Source organism: Ornithorhynchus anatinus, chromosome 21 (genome assembly GCF_004115215.2).
Source record: "Ornithorhynchus anatinus isolate Pmale09 chromosome 21, mOrnAna1.pri.v4, whole genome shotgun sequence".
Classification (NCBI taxonomy): Eukaryota; Metazoa; Chordata; class Mammalia; order Monotremata; family Ornithorhynchidae; genus Ornithorhynchus; species Ornithorhynchus anatinus.
The window spans coordinates 8,963,410-8,982,634 of NC_041748.1; the positions used below are offsets into that span (position 1 = coordinate 8,963,410).

General features: G+C 45.2%; 1 protein-coding gene across 3 annotated transcripts in view; it reads right to left on the minus strand.

Annotated features, from left to right (window-relative positions):
* LOC100077800 (probable C-mannosyltransferase DPY19L1) overlaps positions 1–19,225 on the minus strand; it is a 117,180-nt gene that overhangs the window by 47,613 nt on the left and 50,342 nt on the right. For all 3 annotated transcript variants that reach the window (XM_029049119.2, XM_029049118.2, XM_029049117.2), the window contains exons 8-11: positions 13,049–13,140; positions 9,516–9,615; positions 5,691–5,768; positions 591–677 (exon numbers count right to left, since the gene is read on the minus strand). In XM_029049119.2, the coding sequence (XP_028904952.1) occupies positions 591–677; positions 5,691–5,768; positions 9,516–9,615; positions 13,049–13,140 (357 nt within the window). The remainder of the gene's footprint in view (positions 1–590; positions 678–5,690; positions 5,769–9,515; positions 9,616–13,048; positions 13,141–19,225) is intronic.

Here is a 19,225-nt window from a genome sequence, read left to right on the forward strand (position 1 = left end):
TACAGGACTCACAATTTATTGTAAATGTCATCCCTACAGTACCCAGTCAAAAGGCAAGAAGTTGATTTTTTTTCAATGTTATTTGTTAGGAGCTTAGTATGTGCCATGGACTGTACTAAGTGCTGGGGATGATACAAGATCATCAGGTTGAGCCAACGTGGAGCTAACAGTCTTAACCCTCATTTTACAAATGAGGTAACTGAGGTACAGAGAAGTGAAGTGACTTACCCAAGATCATCCAGCAGACAGGTGGCAGAGCCAGGATTAGACCCAGGTCCTCTGACTCCCAGGCCCGTGCTCTTTCCTCTAGGCCACACTGTTTCTTCAGTCCTCATACATTTTCTTGTATGCAGACTTGGGCACTGCCTTTGACATCACAACAGAGCACACCGTTCACTCTACCTTCCCCAGTGGAAAAAAGACGAGACCTTTCTGGGGCCAGAATTTAAAGGGTTCAAGGCAGGGATTCCCTGCGCTACAAAACTGGACCTCTGAGACACACAAGACCCGAAACATCCTCTCAAGAGGGACGGACACAATCATGTCTAGTGTTCAGTGGGGAGCAAATTATAGGCTTAGAGACTACTTACCCAAATTACTACCAAAGAAGAGGCATAGTAGGATGTTAATAACATTGAGTTCCCAAACATCAGAATGAAACACAATGCAAGAGAGACCTGGAAAAAGTGGAAGAAAATATCATTAATGCACATAAAAGGAAGAACTCCATCCTAAGTCCCTTAGAGTAGCAGACTCTGCCTCACAAACTGGAGGTGGGGAGGCTCAGGGGGACAGAGAGTGCGGAGGCATAACTGAACTGGAGACGGAGAGAACTGATCCTGGGAATTGAAAATGAGATCCTGGGTCTCTGAATGTGCCCGAAAGATGCTAAGCAGGTGAGGGGTGTCGGTTAATATTATTTATGGCATATCTGTAGGCAGACCACTTGGGAGACTGTAACACATAAAAAAGACATGATCTAGACCTTTAAAAAGTTTGTAATTATTCAAGGAATGCTTCTTGGAGGAGGTGATATTTTCAGAAGCTTTTAAAAGCGGGGAGAGAGTCAAACAAAGATGGGAGGGAGAACTATGCAAGGGCAAATGTTATGAGCAATGAAGCTGAGACAGGTGAGTCACAAGCCAGGTAAAGGTTAGAGAGTTAGTTTGGGTGGAGCAAAGAGTTTGAGCTAGGATGTATCAGGAGCTCCTCACAAGATAATCTTCTCTCTCTTTAAGCCCTTTGACACTCACTCCCCTAACCCAACTCCAAAAACCCTGTAGCGTTTAGTACATATCCACCTGAAAAATTGAAGTCTTATTGAAGGCACATCTCCTCAGAGAGGCCTTCCCAGACTAAGCCCCTCTTTTCCTCATCCCTCACTCCCTTCTGTATCACCCTGACTTGGTCCCTTTGCTCTTCTCCCCTCCCAGCCCCACAGCACTTATGTACATATCTGTAATTTTACTTATTTGTATCGATGTCTTTCTCCCCACTTCTAGATTGTCAACTCGTTGTGGGCAGGGAATCTCACTGTTTATTGTTGTAGAGAAGCAGCGTGGCTTAGTGGAAAGAGCCCGGGCTTGGGAGTCAGAGGTCGTGGGTTCTAGTCCCGGCTCTGCCACTTATCAGCTGTGTGCCTTTGGGTAAGTCACTTAACTTCTCTGTGCCTCAGCTACCTCATCTGTAAAATGGGGATTAAGACTGTGAGTCTCACGTGGGACAACCTAATTACCTTGTATCTATGGTAATAGATATGGTAAGAACAGTGCTTGACACACAGTAAGCACTTAAACACCATAATTATTATTGTACTTTCCCAAGTGCTTAGTACAGTGCTCTGCACATAGTAAGTGCTTAAATATGATTGAATGAATAAATGAAAGAAATTTATTTCAATGTCTGTTCCCCCCTTTAGTCTATAAGCTTCTTGTGCACAAGGATCAGGGCTACCTTTTGTATTGTACTGCCCAAACATTTAGTACAGGGCTCTGTACACATTAAGTGCTCAATAAATACCATTGATTGGTGAAGAACCCTGAAGCCATGTTGGATAAGCTCCCTATAGGCAAGGAATGTGATAATCAACTCTGTTGTATTGATTAGTACAGCTCTGTGCACATGGTAAGTTCTCAATAAATATTACTGACTGACTGATGTGTAGGGAAGGAGAGAACCAATGGCGATCTCTGAGGAAAAAAAGCGTTATTTTTTAAGCAGTGTTTTAACAAGATGCTATGAGCAATTGCACATGTAAAATGGGCTGAAAAAGGTAGGCAAGCAGACCAATATGGTCCCAGAGTTGGCTGTCCACTGATCTCTGAAAAGTAAAATATAGATTACATTTATCTCAACAGTTTGTTAGATTTGGGAATGCTGGCAGGAGGGAGGACAAGGGGAGTCAAGCACATCAGGAGGTAAAGAAGAAACTACACTTCTGAGATCCATTTTGTTAATTCACAACCAGAATCTTTGTAAGTTAGCGGTATTGTGGTACTTGTTAAGGGCTTACTTTGTGCCAAGCACCGTACTAAGTGCTGGGGTAGATACAAATTAATCAGGTTGGACACAGTCTCTGTCCTACATGAGGCTCACAGTCTAAATAGGAGGGAGTAGAATTTAATCCTCACTTTTACTGCTCAGGTAAGTAGGACCCAGAGAAGTTAAGGGACTTGCCCTTAACTTAACTTGCTCTAGGTCAAACAGCAGAAGAGCAGAGCTGGATAAGAACTCAGTCCTCCAATTACCAGACTCAGGCTCCTTCCACTTTTTCAAGCAGTTGTCCCTATCCGGCTAGACGGTCCTAGAAGTTGGGGGCTGTGGGTATGAGGTGGAGAAGAGCTGTTCGGCCTATTCCCAGCAGGGTGGTGGCTATGTGGGCTCGGAGGGGAAGAGCAGCAGTTTCCCATCAGCCCAGAGGTTGTTGCAGGCAAAAGTCACTCTTCGGTTCCTCTAGTTCCAAGCTCTACAAGCTCCCACAGACCTTGGCATTATCAAGATCATTCTCCCGCTCAGCTGCATTCATGATGCTTAAGCAGGGGCAGGGCAAGAGAGGGAGAGAGAAGCTATGTGGACCTGGGAAGGCAAACAATCACGGGACAGCCGGAGCAAAGATGGAGTTCTGATGTGTGTACAGTATGTCCATCCTGTTATTGTTCTTCTCTGCCAAGGCTAGGGCACAGGGGTAAGGGAGCACACTGGCAGTTGCGGAGGAAGAGGAGAACACTGTGAAAGTAGGAGAACCGACAGGGACACTGGGATATCAGGAGGTAGAGTTGTGGGGGGCATCGTAAAATGTGGGAAGGCTAGTAAGATTTCAGACTGGCTGGTAAATTTTCTGAAATCCCACAAGGCTGATCTATTTCCAATATATTGTCTATCTGGCTAATCCTGCCCCCTAGAAATGGCCCCCTCAGTCCCATTGGCTGCCGGGAGCCGTCAATGCCCTAACGTCAATCGACAGTGCAATGGCACCGTCTGCGCAATGAGAGGTGCCAAGTGGGAGTGTCGGGGCAACTGGAGGCTCAGGTGAATCGAGTCAGCCCGCTCTGCCCTGTGGGCCCACCCCCTTTCTCTCAATCTTCCTCTCTCTCATAATAATACTAATAATTCTGGTATTTGCCAAGCACTGTTCTAAGCGCTGGGTAGATACAAGGTAATGAGGTTGACCCACGTGGGGCTCACAGTCTTAATCCCCATTTTCCAGATGAGGTAACTGAGGCACAGAGAAGTTAAGTGACTTGCCCAAAGTCACACAGCTGATAAGTGGTGGAGCCGGAATTAGAACCCACAACCTCTGACTCCCAAGCCTGTGCTCTTTCCACTCAACCACGCTGCTTCTCATCCTCAACTTGACTGACCACCTCCGAATGGAAGAGGAAAAACAGCAGGCGAACTTTTCATTTTGGTCCTCTGGAACATGAGGGAGGAGAAGATGGAGAGCCAGTAGTCTGTAACTACTAAACCCAAGTGCCCGGGGATAAGATCAAACCACAAATAATGCAGCCTGTTTTGGGGGTGAATACACCCTTCACAGGATTGCTGCTCAACCAAGACCAGCACGGCATAATGCCCCTGCCCCCATACAACTGCTTTGCTCACAGAGATGAAGAGGAAGAGAATTCAACTGGGTTGCATTTCTTCCGTCTGAGCCAAGAAGCTTTAATTAGGCATCCCAGCTGTTGACCCCGAAGACCAACAACTACCATAACATAACACTAACTGGCTTTTCCCCTGGCCCGCATTAAATTAAGAAGGAACTGACCGGCAGCCCAGCAGCTCACTAGACACAGCCCGTTATGAAGCAAATGTGAAACAACAAAGTGTGAGAAAGCACCCTGGGACAAACGGATTGTGAACGGAAGAGTGCCTGCTCATTAGCATTCTAGAAATTGCCATCTTCATTTTAATGAAAGATTTATGGCAATATGATTTTCCATTCTCTCCGCTCCAACATCCATCACAACACCTTATAAAAGTTCTAACAGTAAAATGAAGTTGTGTCCAGATAGAACTGGCTTCATAAATGTTGACGCCTGAACGGATTTCTGATTTAATAACACAAGGCTGCTTTTAAATGAAGGTCGTTGTCAAAACATTGCCAACTAAGAGTATCCAGTTGGAGCTGAGCTAGCTGGAACAAAGTAGTCTAGGAACTGGCATTATAATGTTCACTGATTTATACTGGGGTGGGGTTGGGGGTAACTGCCTTCCTCCAGCTGGAAGAGTGTATCGACCAATTAATGGTGTTTACTGAGCGCTTACTAGAAAAAGAGCACTGTACTGAATGACTCCAGTCAACCCAGCCCTCTGTTTACTCCTAAACATTTGCCTCTTCAAGGACCTATGGATCCACATTCAGGTGAGCAATTGATCAACAGAAGCATCGGTTGCAGAAGTTATAGCTGCTGACAACCTCATCCATAGCCCTAAAATTTCCCTAGCCCAATACTTGCCCCCTCAATCCCCTCCCTCTAATCAGCCCATCCCTGTCTTGCCTTCCCAGCTATCCCTCCATCCCCCTCCATCCAACCCCTCCTCACTCTTTAAACCACTCTCAACCTCCCCCACCTCCTACCTACTCCATCCCTGCTATCCTACCCTAGTCCCGCTCTTCATTTCCCTCTCCCAGTGTCAGCCTCCATTAGCTCACTTCCATCCAACACCTTTCCACTCACATGCTCCCACTCATTAATATACAAATATTATTATTAATAATAATAGCAATAATAATGGTACTTTTTAGGTGCTTACTATGTGCCAAGCACTAAGTGCCGAGGTAGACACAAGTTAAGTCCTCTATGGGGCTCACAGTCTATGTAGGAGGGAGAACAGGTGTTGAATTCTCATTTTACAGATGAGGAAACTGAGATACAAAAGTTAAATGGCTTGCCCAAGGTCATACAACAAGCAAATGGCAGAGCTGAGATTAGAATCCAGGTCCTTTGACTCCCAGACCGCTGGTCCTTCCACTCGGTCACGCTGATGTCTGTTCTTTGTCTCTCTATCCCTCTTTACATTTAGGCAGAGCCCTTTCATGGGAGCAGCTCCCTGGTACAGTCTTGACTTGTTTATTGTTACTCTGGACCCTCTGGCACCGCCTATTCCTTCATCAGGCCATGAAACAAAGCCTGTATTGTCAGAAAACCGGACTCTCTGACACTGGAAGAATTGCAAAACAGAAAACTTACCATGTGTACATAGATAATCTTCTGTAGTTTGCATGAATCCACATAACCCACAACATAGACAGCAAATAATGAGGCGATCTGAAATCAAAAGACATTTTTAGGAGAATGGAAACTGAGAATGTTGTACAAAAATGAAAGTCATCTTTACCTCAAACAATACCTAGCTGGTTTGAATGGTAGGAGACTATTTCTAAACCTGTCAGTGCTTAGTGGAATGGTCTATATTTACAGCCAAACATTCCTGGAACAGGCAGAATACATCTGCTGCTTCTTTTACCAACTCCCTATTTGGCCCACGATAGTCATGCATTCGCCCCCTCCGCTCCATCATGACTACGCTTTCTGAGTCACCAGTGTCCCTGAAGAGGGCTGCTCTGACCTCATTTTTGGGACCTTTGAGGGGGTCACAAAAACTGGCCCAGTCCAGATCCCTTGGGGGAGCCTGTAACTTAGGAGGCCATCCCACATGACTGACAAGTCTGAGGGAAGACATTCAATGTGGTTAAATCAATCGTATTTAATGAGTCATTACGGTGTGCAGAGCACTGCACTAAGCGCTTGAGTACAATATAACAGAAACATTCCCTGCACACAAAAAGCTTACAGTCTAGAAGAGGAGACAGACATTAATGTACATAAATAAATTATGGATATGTACATAAGCACTGTGGGGCCAGGAAGGAGGTTGAATAAAGAGAGATAGTCAGGGTGATACAGAATGGAGTGGAAGAAAAGGATAAGAGGGCTTAGTGTGAGAAGACTTATTGGAGGAAATGTATCTTCAATAAGGCTCTGAATGGAGAGTGACTGTCTGTTGGATATGAAGAGGGAGGGTGTTCCAGACCAGAAGAAGGACGTGGGCTAGGAGTCAGGGGCGAGATAGACAAGACGGAAGGCACAGTGAGAAGGTTAGCACTAGAGGAGCAAAGTATGCGGGCTGGGTTGTAGAAGGAGAGAAGGGAGGTGAGGTGGGAGGGGGCAAGGTGATTGACTGCTTTGAACCAAGGGTGAGTTTTTGCTCACTCTTATAAACTCTTAAAATAATAATTATAATAATAATAATGGTATTTAAGCACTTACTATGTGCCAAGCACTGTTCTAAGCACTGGGGTAGATACAAGGTAATCAGGTTGTCCCACACAGGGCTCACAGTCTTAATCCCCACTTTACAGATGAAGTAACTGGCACAGAGAGGTTAAGTGACTTGCCCAACGTCACACGGCAGACAAGTGGCAGAGCCGGGATTAGAATCCACTTCCTCTGACATCCAAGCCCATGCTCTTACCGCTAAGCCACACTGCTTCTCTCCCAACACAGGGTTGGGTACTGGGCTGGCACTTGGAAATGTACCGAACAAGTGTAAACAGAACAGTTCCTCCCCTTGAACACCTCAATGTTCCTGCCATTCATTTGGTAAGCAGTCAAAGGTAGGGGTGGGCCTGTTGGGGCTATACCATCAGCAATGAAATTTTCAGACCAAGGAACAACTAGACACTCAAAATCACTACAAAAAAATATCCGGAATGTTTCTGGTGGGTGTGGACTGAGGGCCTCCAGACAACAACTCCAGGCCCACCAAAACCCTGACTGAGACCCTGGTGACTCTCACTGACTTGGTGACTGACGCTCCCATTGCCTCTCCCTCTCTCCCCATTCCTGAGTGCCTGGCCTCTCAGATCCCCCTGTTTGAGGCGGGGTTCCCTTTGCTCCCCACCCCCTCCCAGCCTGGCCCCATTCTTTCCTCCCTCCCTCCTTCCCACTTTCCCTAGCGGAAAGGATAAGTAGGGGATGGAGGGAACGGGGATGAGAGAACATGATGCCCAGCCCAGCCATTGAAGATCTCTCTGAGAAGGAGGCTTGTGTGGTCTCTGGAGAGAGCGGGAAGCATCAGGGTGGGAGGAGAAGCCTACGGGCAAGACGATGGCACAAGAACCCCCTTTGGGTGGGGAGGGGCACTCAAGGTGCTCCCTGCCAATGCAGCATGGGGAGGAAACATCTCTTTGGAGGAAAGCTAGGGAGACCCAAGTCTTCTGATGTCCCTCCCTGGCACCAATGAGAGGAGAAGCAATCCTGAAAACATGCAGGGTTGCTCAACAATCAGATCTGGCCTGGGGGGCTGCCAATGAAATGGCTGGGCAGAAATTCCTCCAGGGCGGTGGGGACGAAGAGCTTTCTGTATGCAGAGCCTTGTACAAAGCGCTAGGGGAAGGTACAATATAATAGAGTAGAAAGTCATAATCCCTCCCCACTTAGAGTTTACAGACTAGAGGGAAATGGTGACCAAAAGCTTTTCATCTTCAGTGGAGTCAGGAGCCCTGGAAACCTCCCAACTGTCATATGCCTCGTTGGCGAAAACATTTCTCTCAGAGTGTGGGCACTTGTCTGACCTACCTGCCATTTACTGCTCCCCTAAGGGTGGCACATCCTGGACAGAGTAAATAGACGGCAGCAGAGTAAGTGGACCCGGGCTCCAAAATTCAAAGGACTTGGGTTTTAATCCCGTCTCTGCTACGTCTCCTGTGTGACCCCGTGTAAGTCATTCAACTTCTCAGTGCCTCAGCTCCCTCATCTGCAAAATGGGGATTCAATACCTATTTTGTATCCTACTTAGACTGGGAGCTCTAGGTGGGACCTGATGGTCTTATACCTACTCCAGTACTTAGTACAGTGCTTGGCACAGAATAAGCTCTTTACAAATACCAAAATTATTATTATTAGGGATGAGGAAACATACCATCTACCCCACTTGAGTAGATGGATAGTCACGGTTGGGAAGATATATTGGGCAGTCCATCTAGTTTCACTTGGAAATCTAAGTCAAATGAAAAAGGGAGATTAATAATGGTGGTGGTATCTGTTAAGTGCTTAGTATATGCACTACATAAAAGTCCCCGACCCATACTGGGCTCACAATCCAAGTATGGAGGGAGAACAGGCGTTGAATCCCCACTTTACAGATAAGGAAACTGAGGCACGGAGAAGTTAAGTGATTTGCTTGAGGTCACACAGTATGCAAGTGGCAGAGCCAGGATTAGAACCCAGGTCCTCTGACTCCCAGGCCTGTGCTCTTTCCACTAGATCGCACGACTTTCTTTCCTGACTGTGTGACCTTCCACCCATATACTGAAATCAATCAATCAATGGTTGAAGTTGAGCTGGCCTCAATTAGTAGAGGAAACTCTGCCTGTCAACCACCACTCCCTACTGAAGCACTAGCAGTAATAAACTTGTCTCTGACATATCCTTTTGAACACAACTCAGAATCCATGCAGTTTCCCTCCAGAACATGTAAGTGCTGTGGAGCTGAAGATGAGGTGAATATTAAGTGCTCAGAGGGTACAGATCCAAGTACATAATCGATGCGGCAAAAAGGAGAGGGAGTTGGGGAAAAGTGGGCTTAACTGGGGAAGGGAAGATTGAATTCCAACATCCCAGCATACTGGCTGCCATCCCTGTGGATTTTGTGGGGCCTAGGCTGCCTCCACCAGGGAGGGATGGACAATTCCTCAGGAACAAGTCACACAGGACAACACAGCTAAAGGTGGGAATGTGATGGGATTGGCTTTAGGGCCTCAGGATTGATGGTCTGCCCGCTTTTCCCCAGAGATACCGAAAATCAAAAGATATTTCCCTTTCCAAGGGTACAAGCACAAATATGCAAGAAAAGCCATGCCAAATATGGCCGATTTTAATTGCTGACTTTATGCTAACCATATGCACTTCTTCAAACATTACTACAGAAATCCAGCATAGGACCTGATGTGCTCACACATTCCAAGAATGCAGTCTTAAGCAGGTGTGCGTTAAAATGTACTTAGCAATTACCTGAGTGAGAAGAACAAACTGAGCGAACTGCCAGGGAAGCATGAAAAAGATATTGGAAATGCAAAGTGCAATCCAACTTCCTCTGTGAACACTTGAAGCCCTTGAAGAGACAGAATACATACCAATGAGTTTAACCAGCAAAATGTTTTCTCAGTGAACCACATCAAAAGTAAAACAAAACCCTGAATATAAACCAGGTGCCACAAACATTGACTGCCACCTACCACAATCTGCACGGCTACTGCTCTGAACAACTAAGCCCCCTCTAGACTGTAAGCTCCCTTTTGGCAGGATTGGTGTCTAGCAACTCCCTTGTACTGTACACTCCCAAGTACTTAGTACAATGCTCTGCATACAGTAAGCACTCAATAAGTACCATTATTTATCGAAACGCTTTGATAGAATTCCACTTTGATAGAAGTCTATCAAAGTGCTATGCGTGCAGTAAGTGCTCAATAAATACCACTGAATGATTGATTCAAGCAAAAACATAATGAAACATTTATTACTGCTCCAAATGCAATCAGGCTGCCTAAAAACCATCCATATTAAGTCAGTTGATTGCTTTTTCTGTACAGTGCGAGATGAATGGCAGGAAGGCCAGCTTCAGGAGGATGACAGGTGACAGATATCCTTCGTCAAAGACATTTAGCTCTACCCTTTACACATTTTGGCAAGGCCAGCAGATTTGCTAGTTTGCTCTGTCCTTTGCAGAACTGAGGGCACTCTGGAAACCAATTAATTAATGGCCTTTAATGAGAGATTTCTGTATGCACAGCACTGTACTAAGCTCTTGGGAGAGGTGGAGGACAGTGATATTTTCCCAGGTGGTGACATAGGCAGGGGACACCCAGAACCAAGGCATGACTTCCAAAAGTTCTTCTTTTGGCAAGCTTCTATCAGTGCTCCTCCTCCCCTGCTTCCTGCACCAGAGAATTTCTCTGGTCTCCCCAGGCTCCGGAGCTGCCAACAGTTTAGCACATTAGCCACCCCAGCTCCTGTTCAGCCTTCCTGGCTCACTCACTACTGCTCGGGCCACTGTTACTTGGCTGATGGCAGTGGCAATAGCCAGCAGCTCCACTGCTATGCAGGGCTTAAAATCTACTCAGTCCCCAGAGGAGCTCCGAAACTGGGTGGGTGGACAGCGGGAAGGCCGGTGACTGGCTCTAGAGCTGGAGTGCGGGGGAGGAGAACCTCTGCTGGGCCCTGAAGCCCCGTGAGGACAAAAAAACCATATGGCATTGTGGAGAAAAAGGCTTCAAAATAGAAAAGCTGAGAAGGATCTGAAAGCCCTTTCTTTCCCCATCTAACACTTTCCTCCTGTCCCCTATCTACTTTAGCTCTTCTTCCCTCCCCAACCCCCATGCTCTTTTCTTTCTTTTCTCCCTCAAAGCCAAATCACCTGAATGCCCCACCTCCTCAATGCTCCACTCCTTTGCTCATCTCTAGTGAATGATATATAATAAAAGGATAATCATCAGACATAAGTATCCGTTTCATACACAGTTGCTCAGTGAGACTTCTCACACCTGCTCATCCGAGAGTTTTCAATTGGTGCTTAAAAAGCCCCAAATGGTGGCTTTCTGCCTATTAGCTCTATGAAATTTGTCCCCTCCCAGTAGCCACACCTGTCTTTTTTTTGCTCCTGTGTCACACTGAAACGCTCCATCCCCAGGAATATCCCCAGTAAGGTTTGCTGAAGTTAGGGAAATTCCCCTTGCAAAACAACAGTTATTTCATGTCTAACCACTCCACATTCTTTATTCTCCTTCATTAGCTTGATTCCTTTCAGGAGATAACAGATATGAAGTGTCAAAATAAGGCCAAAAATGGTGTTAACATGTTATTACCCATAAATATGGGGACCACTTCTAGACAAATGAATTGCTAAAAAAATAATATGTCCAACTAAATAATGAATGGTCAACACTGCCTTGGTTGATGGAAATCAATTTGTCGATAATTAATAGATCTTGCCAGATTGTTAATGGATCTTGCCAGGTCAGAACAGCGTCCACTCCACCTGAGGGGACTGTAATTGGAGAATTCTCCTTGACTCAAGCAGAGGAAGCTGTCCTGATTGGAGCCCCACCAATGCAGGAAAGGAGACCATAATCCTGGAAAGCTATTTGCGGAACACTAGTGGCTGGATACCTGGAACTCTTTCAAAGCATTATCTTTTCTAAGCATCTGTTCAGAAAGAGTCACTCTCCTCCTTGACCGCTACACACAAGGCTTTTCTGTAAACTGCTGTTGTTTCTCTGCAGGAAAACCTCATTACATGAGGTTCTACTTCCTTGAATCATTAAAACATTTCTTCTGCCTTTCTTGCATCCCATCACCTCCCTGTGGCCCGTCAGTTATTTGGATATCCGATTCTCCTCACTTCCCACTCCACAAAGTTGGGTTGAAGTGAGCATTGCTCTGATAATAGACTGACAGCATTCTAGGACCTCCCCTGCTACCAGATGATAACCGTGCTATCTTGGTAATAACCATGGCATTTAAGTGCTTACTATGTGCCAAGCACTGTACTAAGCACTGGAGGAGACACAAGATCATCAGGTCCCACATTGGGGTCAAAATCTAAGTAGGAGAGAGAACAGGTACTGAATCTCCATTCTGCACATGAGGAACCTGAGGTGCAGAGAAATGAAGTGACTTACCAAGGTCACCCAGCCGGCAAGTGAGAGCCTGAGATTAGATGTAAACTCACTGTGGGTAGGGAATGAGTCTGTTTATTGTTATATCGTTCTCTCCCAAGCACTTAATACAGTGCTCTATGCACAGCAGAAGCTCAAATACGAATGAATGAATGAACGAACCCAGGTCATCTGACTCCCAGAGGCCTGTGCTCTTTGTACTAGAACACACTGCTTCTTTTTGGTGCCCAGGTGACAATATTGGAACGGCTTAGGAAGTCTGATGTAACGAGAGGGTTGGCACCTTTCTGTAGCTTTCCCACTGATCAATGACATATATCAAGTCTTCCCAAGGACAGCTGTACTGAACTTTAGCATCTGTTTTTCTACCACTGGGCTCTCCATGACTTATCAGACAGTGTACTTTGGGCAGGAGCAAATAGAGTTTATTGACAGTTTCACATCTGTATTGTGTGTAGGGATCCTAGGTACTTGCTAGTGTAGAACTGCAGTCTTCTTTACAATCAATCTCTTATTACTATACTAGGACCTTGGGGCTTCTTCGGTAGCCTAAAAACCTAAAAATCAAATTCCCTTGATGGTTGGTTGTTCCTTCAAAAGTCATTCGGCTTTCCATGATACACAACCTTTTTTTATGAAATCTGGATTGCAATCACTCATTAGAATGGAGGTTCACATCGAAAGTACATCTACTAACTCAAACAGACTTGTCATTTTTAGAGAGTGAACTTGAAATTATATTTGAGATGTTTTCTTATTCTTAACAAAAGGATGGAGCTCAACTTTTAAAACATTTTCTGAATTTTGTTTCAACATCAACATAAATTTCTATGCTAACAGATGCAAATTCCTAAGTATGACAGAAATTACCTGAGAATGTGAGTCACCAGCAACATCTGAAGTACAAGGAATGGGTATGAAAAACTTTCACGAAGGGGTGGGGTCCACATCACACGTGTACACTAAAAAGAGGTAGTCAAAGGGTTAGGGTGACAAGCAATTCAGTTGCAGAATCTACAAATCAAACAGTACAGACCTATCTCTAGGTTCTAACTGCCACAGCACATAAAATCCAGAAGCTCATCACGCCCTAACTGCTGACAAGAGCCAAAAGGCAACCACCACTGACATTATGTTCAATCACTGCAGGGGATTCAATGCCCTCACTGCCCCTTCCTTCACCTCCCACGCTTCTCCAAACACACGCCTGAAACCCAGTTCTCACCTCCCACCCTTCTCCAAACACAGGCCTGAAAACCAGTTCTCTACTTCGGTCAGGGTCTCGGGATGGAGGCAGCCTAGATGGAGTCAGATAGGAGAGGCATACATCTCGGGTGGTAATAAACAACCCCATCTCTTCTGACGAGATTCTATGCTGCTGTCAGATGAAACGGAGAAATCCTAGCTCAACCACTGTCATCCTATCAACCTTCACCACCCCTATCCCTCCATTAAAGGAAATTTTAACAACTTGATACACTTCGTTCAAAAGTTTCTTCACTTTACCTGAAAGCATCACAGAATCATAGTGAGATAGAAGAGACTGACTAAATCTGCCTAAGGGCTCTGCCTTTTTTACCTGGCCTTAATTTCATGCTATTTTGGATGAAGCATAGACCCACCCAACAATCTCCAATAGTGAAGAGGGCTGTCATGGCTGTCACCAAGGCTAGGTTCTTAGCTCCTTCAACAAGCTAAAATTTAGGGATGGAAAAGTTTAGCAACAATTCACAAGCAAGTAGATGAGGCTGTGTTTTGGGTCTCCTTTCTGTTTTCAATTTACACTCCATCCCTCTGAGAATGCAGTCCAAATCTCCCTAGGACCTTCCTCTTACCTGCAATCTCACATTTCCTCCTGCCTCTGGTGTATCTACCCCAGCACTTAGAACAGTGCCTGACACACAGTAAGCACTTAACAACTACCATCATTATTATTCCGTTCCAAATCCTCATCTCAACCTCACTTTCCCATCAGAGTTGAGAGCATCACCGTCGTTTCTGTCTAACAAGCCTGCAACCACAGGATTATCCTTGAATCCTCCTCTCTTAAAGCCCCCATGTTGTCAGTTACTGAATCCTCTTACTGCATGTAAAAGCATTTTATAGCATTTCCAGGGGTTCTGGAAGATACAGCAGATTCATTGGCATTTTTGAGGAACATATTATGGCTATATTTTATTTTATGGTATTTGTTCCAGTCAGTGTACTAAGCACTGGGGTAGAAAGAGGCTAATCAGGTTGAAAACAGTCCATGTCCCACTTGGGGCTCACAGTTTTAAGCAGCAAGGTGGAGAAGCAGTACGGCACAGTGGATAGAGCATGGACCTGAGAGTCAGAAAGTCATGGGTTCTATTCCCGGCTCCACCTTGTCTGTTGTGTGATCTTGGGCAAGTCACTTTAATTCTCTATGCTTCAGTTACCTCATCTAAAAAATAAAAAATAAAAAATGGGGATAACGAGTGTGAACACAGTGTGGGACAGGGACTGTGTCCACCCTGATTAACTTGTATCTTTCCCAGGACTTAACGCAGTGCTTGGCACATAGCAGGCACTTAACAAGTACCATAATTATTATTGTTACTAATAATCCCCATTTTAGAGAGAGGTAACTGAGGCATAGATAAATGAAGTGACTTGCCCAAGGTCACAATGCAGACAAGTGGCAGAGCCAGGATTAGAACTTAGATCCTCTGACTCCCAGGCCCGTGCTCTTCCCACTAGCCCACACTGATTCTCAGCAAAGGGAATCATTGGGATACACTGCAAAATAAGCCCCTAACACACTGATAATTTCCAAATAAGATTTCTGAGAAAAGGCACGATTGAGAAAATTAGACATGGCTAACAGAATGAGTTCTGTGGGCCCCAAGTACAACACAGTCAAATCCAAGTTTCATCTTAAGTTCTTTAACAAAGAGAAGCATCAAACTATTTAAATGAAATTGAAAAGGTCAGTCTCAAAGATTTTTAAATCAAGCACTTTGGACATATTTTTTACAACATTTTAAGAAAATCATTTACAAAACTAACAGGATATTCAGCTTCACTTTAATTAACATGGTTACTAAAAAAGAAAGGAATCCTTCAGCAAGCTTGCATGCTGCCTGGACTCACAACTCCGTGATTGAAGACTGAAGCTCTTTGGTCTGAATGAGGTAAAGTCACACCTGTGATAAACCCTGTCGTTTATTCCTACACCTTGACGCTTCTTCATTATCTTCCTTCCTTCCATGCTGAGCACCAGTAGAATTTGGTTTATTTCCTTAGGAGTGCAGAGCTTGATAGAAGGAGCTGAATTCTTTTGCATTACTGCACTACTGCATTACTCCTTAGTGCTGATTTCATCCTTCGTTATTCACGTGGAAAACTGTGATTTACTATGTGACAGGGCACTGTATTAAGCACTCGGGTGGATATAAGCAAATTAGGTTGGACACAGTCCTCGTCCCCTGTGGGGCTAACAGCCTCGATCCCCATTTTACAGATGAGGTAACTGACATACAGAGAAGTGAAGTGATTTGTCCAAGGTCACATGGCAGACAAGTGGTACACAAGTGCTCTGAGAGACTGTGAGCTTACTAGTGCAAAGAGAAGCCCAGATGTGCTCAAGTGAATATGATAATCAACCTCCCAACTGTCAAAAAATTTTCCATAAGGATTAGGCTGCTGCACGATTTTCAGTTGCAATGGTAAGCAGAGCCTGAACGAAGGTTGAAAAATCTCTCATCCCATCAGATGAATGGCCAATCCAGTGACTGAAGCTCATCCATCATTTCCAATGGGAGATTCCATCACTCCATTTCCTGTGGAGTGCAGAACTGACAACACTGAAAAAGATTTCTGACTTCCCCAGCTAAAATGTCCTTATACTCACTAAAGCCAATCACGCCCAAACCTGTATCCTGCATTCCTTTGGTTTGCTTGGCATGTACAAAGAGACGAGGGCAAGTCCAAGGAGGTGGAGGGTCCCTGAAACAACATATTAACCCCAGTAGCTCTGGAGCCTGGACTCCCTGCCTTGCTCACCACATAACTCTGATGGCTTCCAAGCAGGACTTGAAAATTTGCCCGTTTCCCCGTGGGGATGAAAAGGTGATGAGCACTGCATTGATGCTACTCTGCATCTCAGGGCCTTATTCAGTTTTCCTGTCTCTCTCCCGGGCGTTAGGTACCCCATGACAAGCTCTTTAAATTGAATATGATTCTCTCATAAGTCCAGATCTGATAACTATGAACAGGAGCAGATGCTACAATCACTCCATTATACCTCCAGTACAGTTTGAATCTTGATGCCATTTTGGCACCATACCTTGGCTCTGAGTCTTCATACAGGAGCCAGAGCACCATATTGAATGCTTGGGAGAGTACAACACAACAGAGTTGGTAGACACAATCCCTACCCACCAGGAGACATTATGTCTGGGCCGAACGGGGGAGAGACATTAAAATAATCAGATATGTACATAAGGGTCATGGGGCTGAGGGTGAGGCTAATAAAGGGTACAAATTGAAGTGCAAGAGCAATGCAAAAGGGAGAGGGGGCAGGGGGAATGAGGGCTTCATTGGGGAGGAGATGTGCTTTTAAGGTACTTAGGCTTTGAAGGTGGGGAGAGTGGTGGTCTGTCAAATATGGAGGGGAGGAGAATTCTAAGCCAGAAGCAGGTCATGAGTGAGGAGTCCATAACAAAACAAGATGAGATCAAGGAATGGTGAGTTGGTTGATATTAAAGAAGTGACATGTGGGGGCTGGGTTGTAATAGGAAATCAGCAAGGTAAGATAGGAGGGGGCAAGGTGACTGAGTGCTTTAAAGCCGACAGGAAGAGCTTTCTGTTTGATGCACAGGTGGATGGGCAACCCTGGAGATTCTTGAGGAGTGGGGAAACAGGGACTGAATTTTTTTTTTAGAATAATAATAATAATTATGGTACTTGTTAAGTGCTTACTGTGTGCCAAGTACTGTATGAAGCACTGGGGGGTAGATACAAGTTAATCAGATTGGATACAGTCCCTGTCCCACATGGGGCTCACAATCTCAATCCCCATTTTACAGATGAGGTAATTGAGGCACAGAGATGTGAATGATCCAGATGGTAAAGTATGGACTGGTGCAGAGAGAGACAGGAGGCAGGGAGGTCAGCAAAGGGGCTGATGTCGTAGTCAAGGCAGGATAGGATAAACCCTTGGATTAACGTGGTAGCAGTCTGGATGGAGAGGAAAGGGTGGACTTCAGCAATGTTGTGAAGGTTGAACCAACAGATTTGGGAGACTGACTATATAGGTTGAATGAGAGAGATGGGTTGAGGGTCATGCCAAAGGTTTGGGCTTGTGAGACAGGGAGGATGGTGTGACATCTATAGTGATGGGAAAGTCAGGAGGAGGACAAAGTTTGGGTGGAAGATGAGATCTGTTTTGGGTATGTTTAGTTCAAGGTGATGGTGAGACTGGCTAACTCATGGAGAACCTAGTGTTGGCTAAATGTATAGCTGGTCTTTAAACTTCTTCAGATGGATTGTCAATCCACTGGGTCATAATGATTCTGAGAAGCAATATGCACTCTGTGTGTGTGTCTGTGTGTGTGTTTTGTGTTTCCAGACCATAATCACTATACAGGAGCTTCTCCCTGAGTGATTAGAATTGGAATCACACTCTGGCCCTGGTTTCCTTTTTTTACCTCCTCAAGCACCGCTATGCAAAATCAGTTGGACAAGTCTGGATCTCATCTACAACCTCTCTTTACTAAGCTGGCCCAAACGACCGTATCTTCAAAGAGTAGATTTAGCATGTTGATAAACCTTTCTGGCAGGCACCTTTTTTCAGTAGATGCCAGAGCTTGGGTCAATTGATGGTTCCAAATGAGCTTTTTGTAAAGCCTTCCAACAGAGTATGGAGGTGTTGATTTTGTACCCTGGGATTTATGGGTAGCAAAGATCAGGTCCACCGTGATCCACTATGGTCTGAAGCATTGCGATGCTTGGGAGTGCACGGCAGGGAACATGTAATAATAATAATGGTACTTGTTAAGCACTTACTATGTGCCAAGCACTGTTCTGAGCGCTGGGATAGACACAAGTTAATTAGGTTGGACACAGTCCCTGTCCTACATGGGGCTTACAGTCTCAATCCCTGTTTATTAAGTGCTGCATACGAGGCGATGTACAGAGCACTGGAAAAGAATAAACAGTTGAGAACTAGACAAGGTCTCTGTCCCTCAGTGGGCTCACAATCTAAGAACACGTCTACCAACTCTGTTGTACTGTAATCTCCGAAGTGCTTAGTACAGTTCTCCGCACACAGTAGGAAGTCAATAAATACCATTTATTTTCATTTACTGATTGATGAAAAACATTTTTCAGTAATTGGTCCAGGAAGACTCAGGCTGGCATTTTATCAGTAATGGAGCGTGATGAGATCCCACAATCATTTTTAGACAGTTCTCTCTAATGATGGCATTCATGAAATTCTATGTTCAGCTATTTTTAGTTGCACTTATTTGGACAGTGGTCCATTTATTGAGGGAGAACCTGAAAAGATGATTAAGCAACCCATCCCTCCTTCCTCTGTATATCTCAGTGAAGCAGCATGGCTTATTGGATAGGGCACGGACTTGGGAGTCAGAGGGTTCTCATCCCGGCTCTGCCACTTGTCAGCTATGTGACTTTGGGCAAGTTGCTTAACTTCTCAGTGCCTCAGTTACCTCATCTGTAAAATGGGAATTAAGACTGTGAGCCTACAATTGCTGCTTAGAATTCCTTAACTCCCATTCTCTCCTAGACCCCCTCCAATCTGGCTTCCGTCCCCTCCACTCTTCCGAGACTGCTCTCTCTAAGGTCACCCATGACCTCCTTCTTGCCAAATCCAATGGCTCCTACTCCATTCTGATCCTCCTTGACCTCTCTGCTGCCTTTGACACTGTCGACCATCCCCTCTTCCTCCATACCTTATCTCACCTTGGCTTCACGGACTCCGTCCTCTCCCGGTTCTCCTCTTATCTCTCTGGCCGGTCATTCTTGGTCTCCTTCGCTGGCACCTCCTCCCCCTCCCATCCT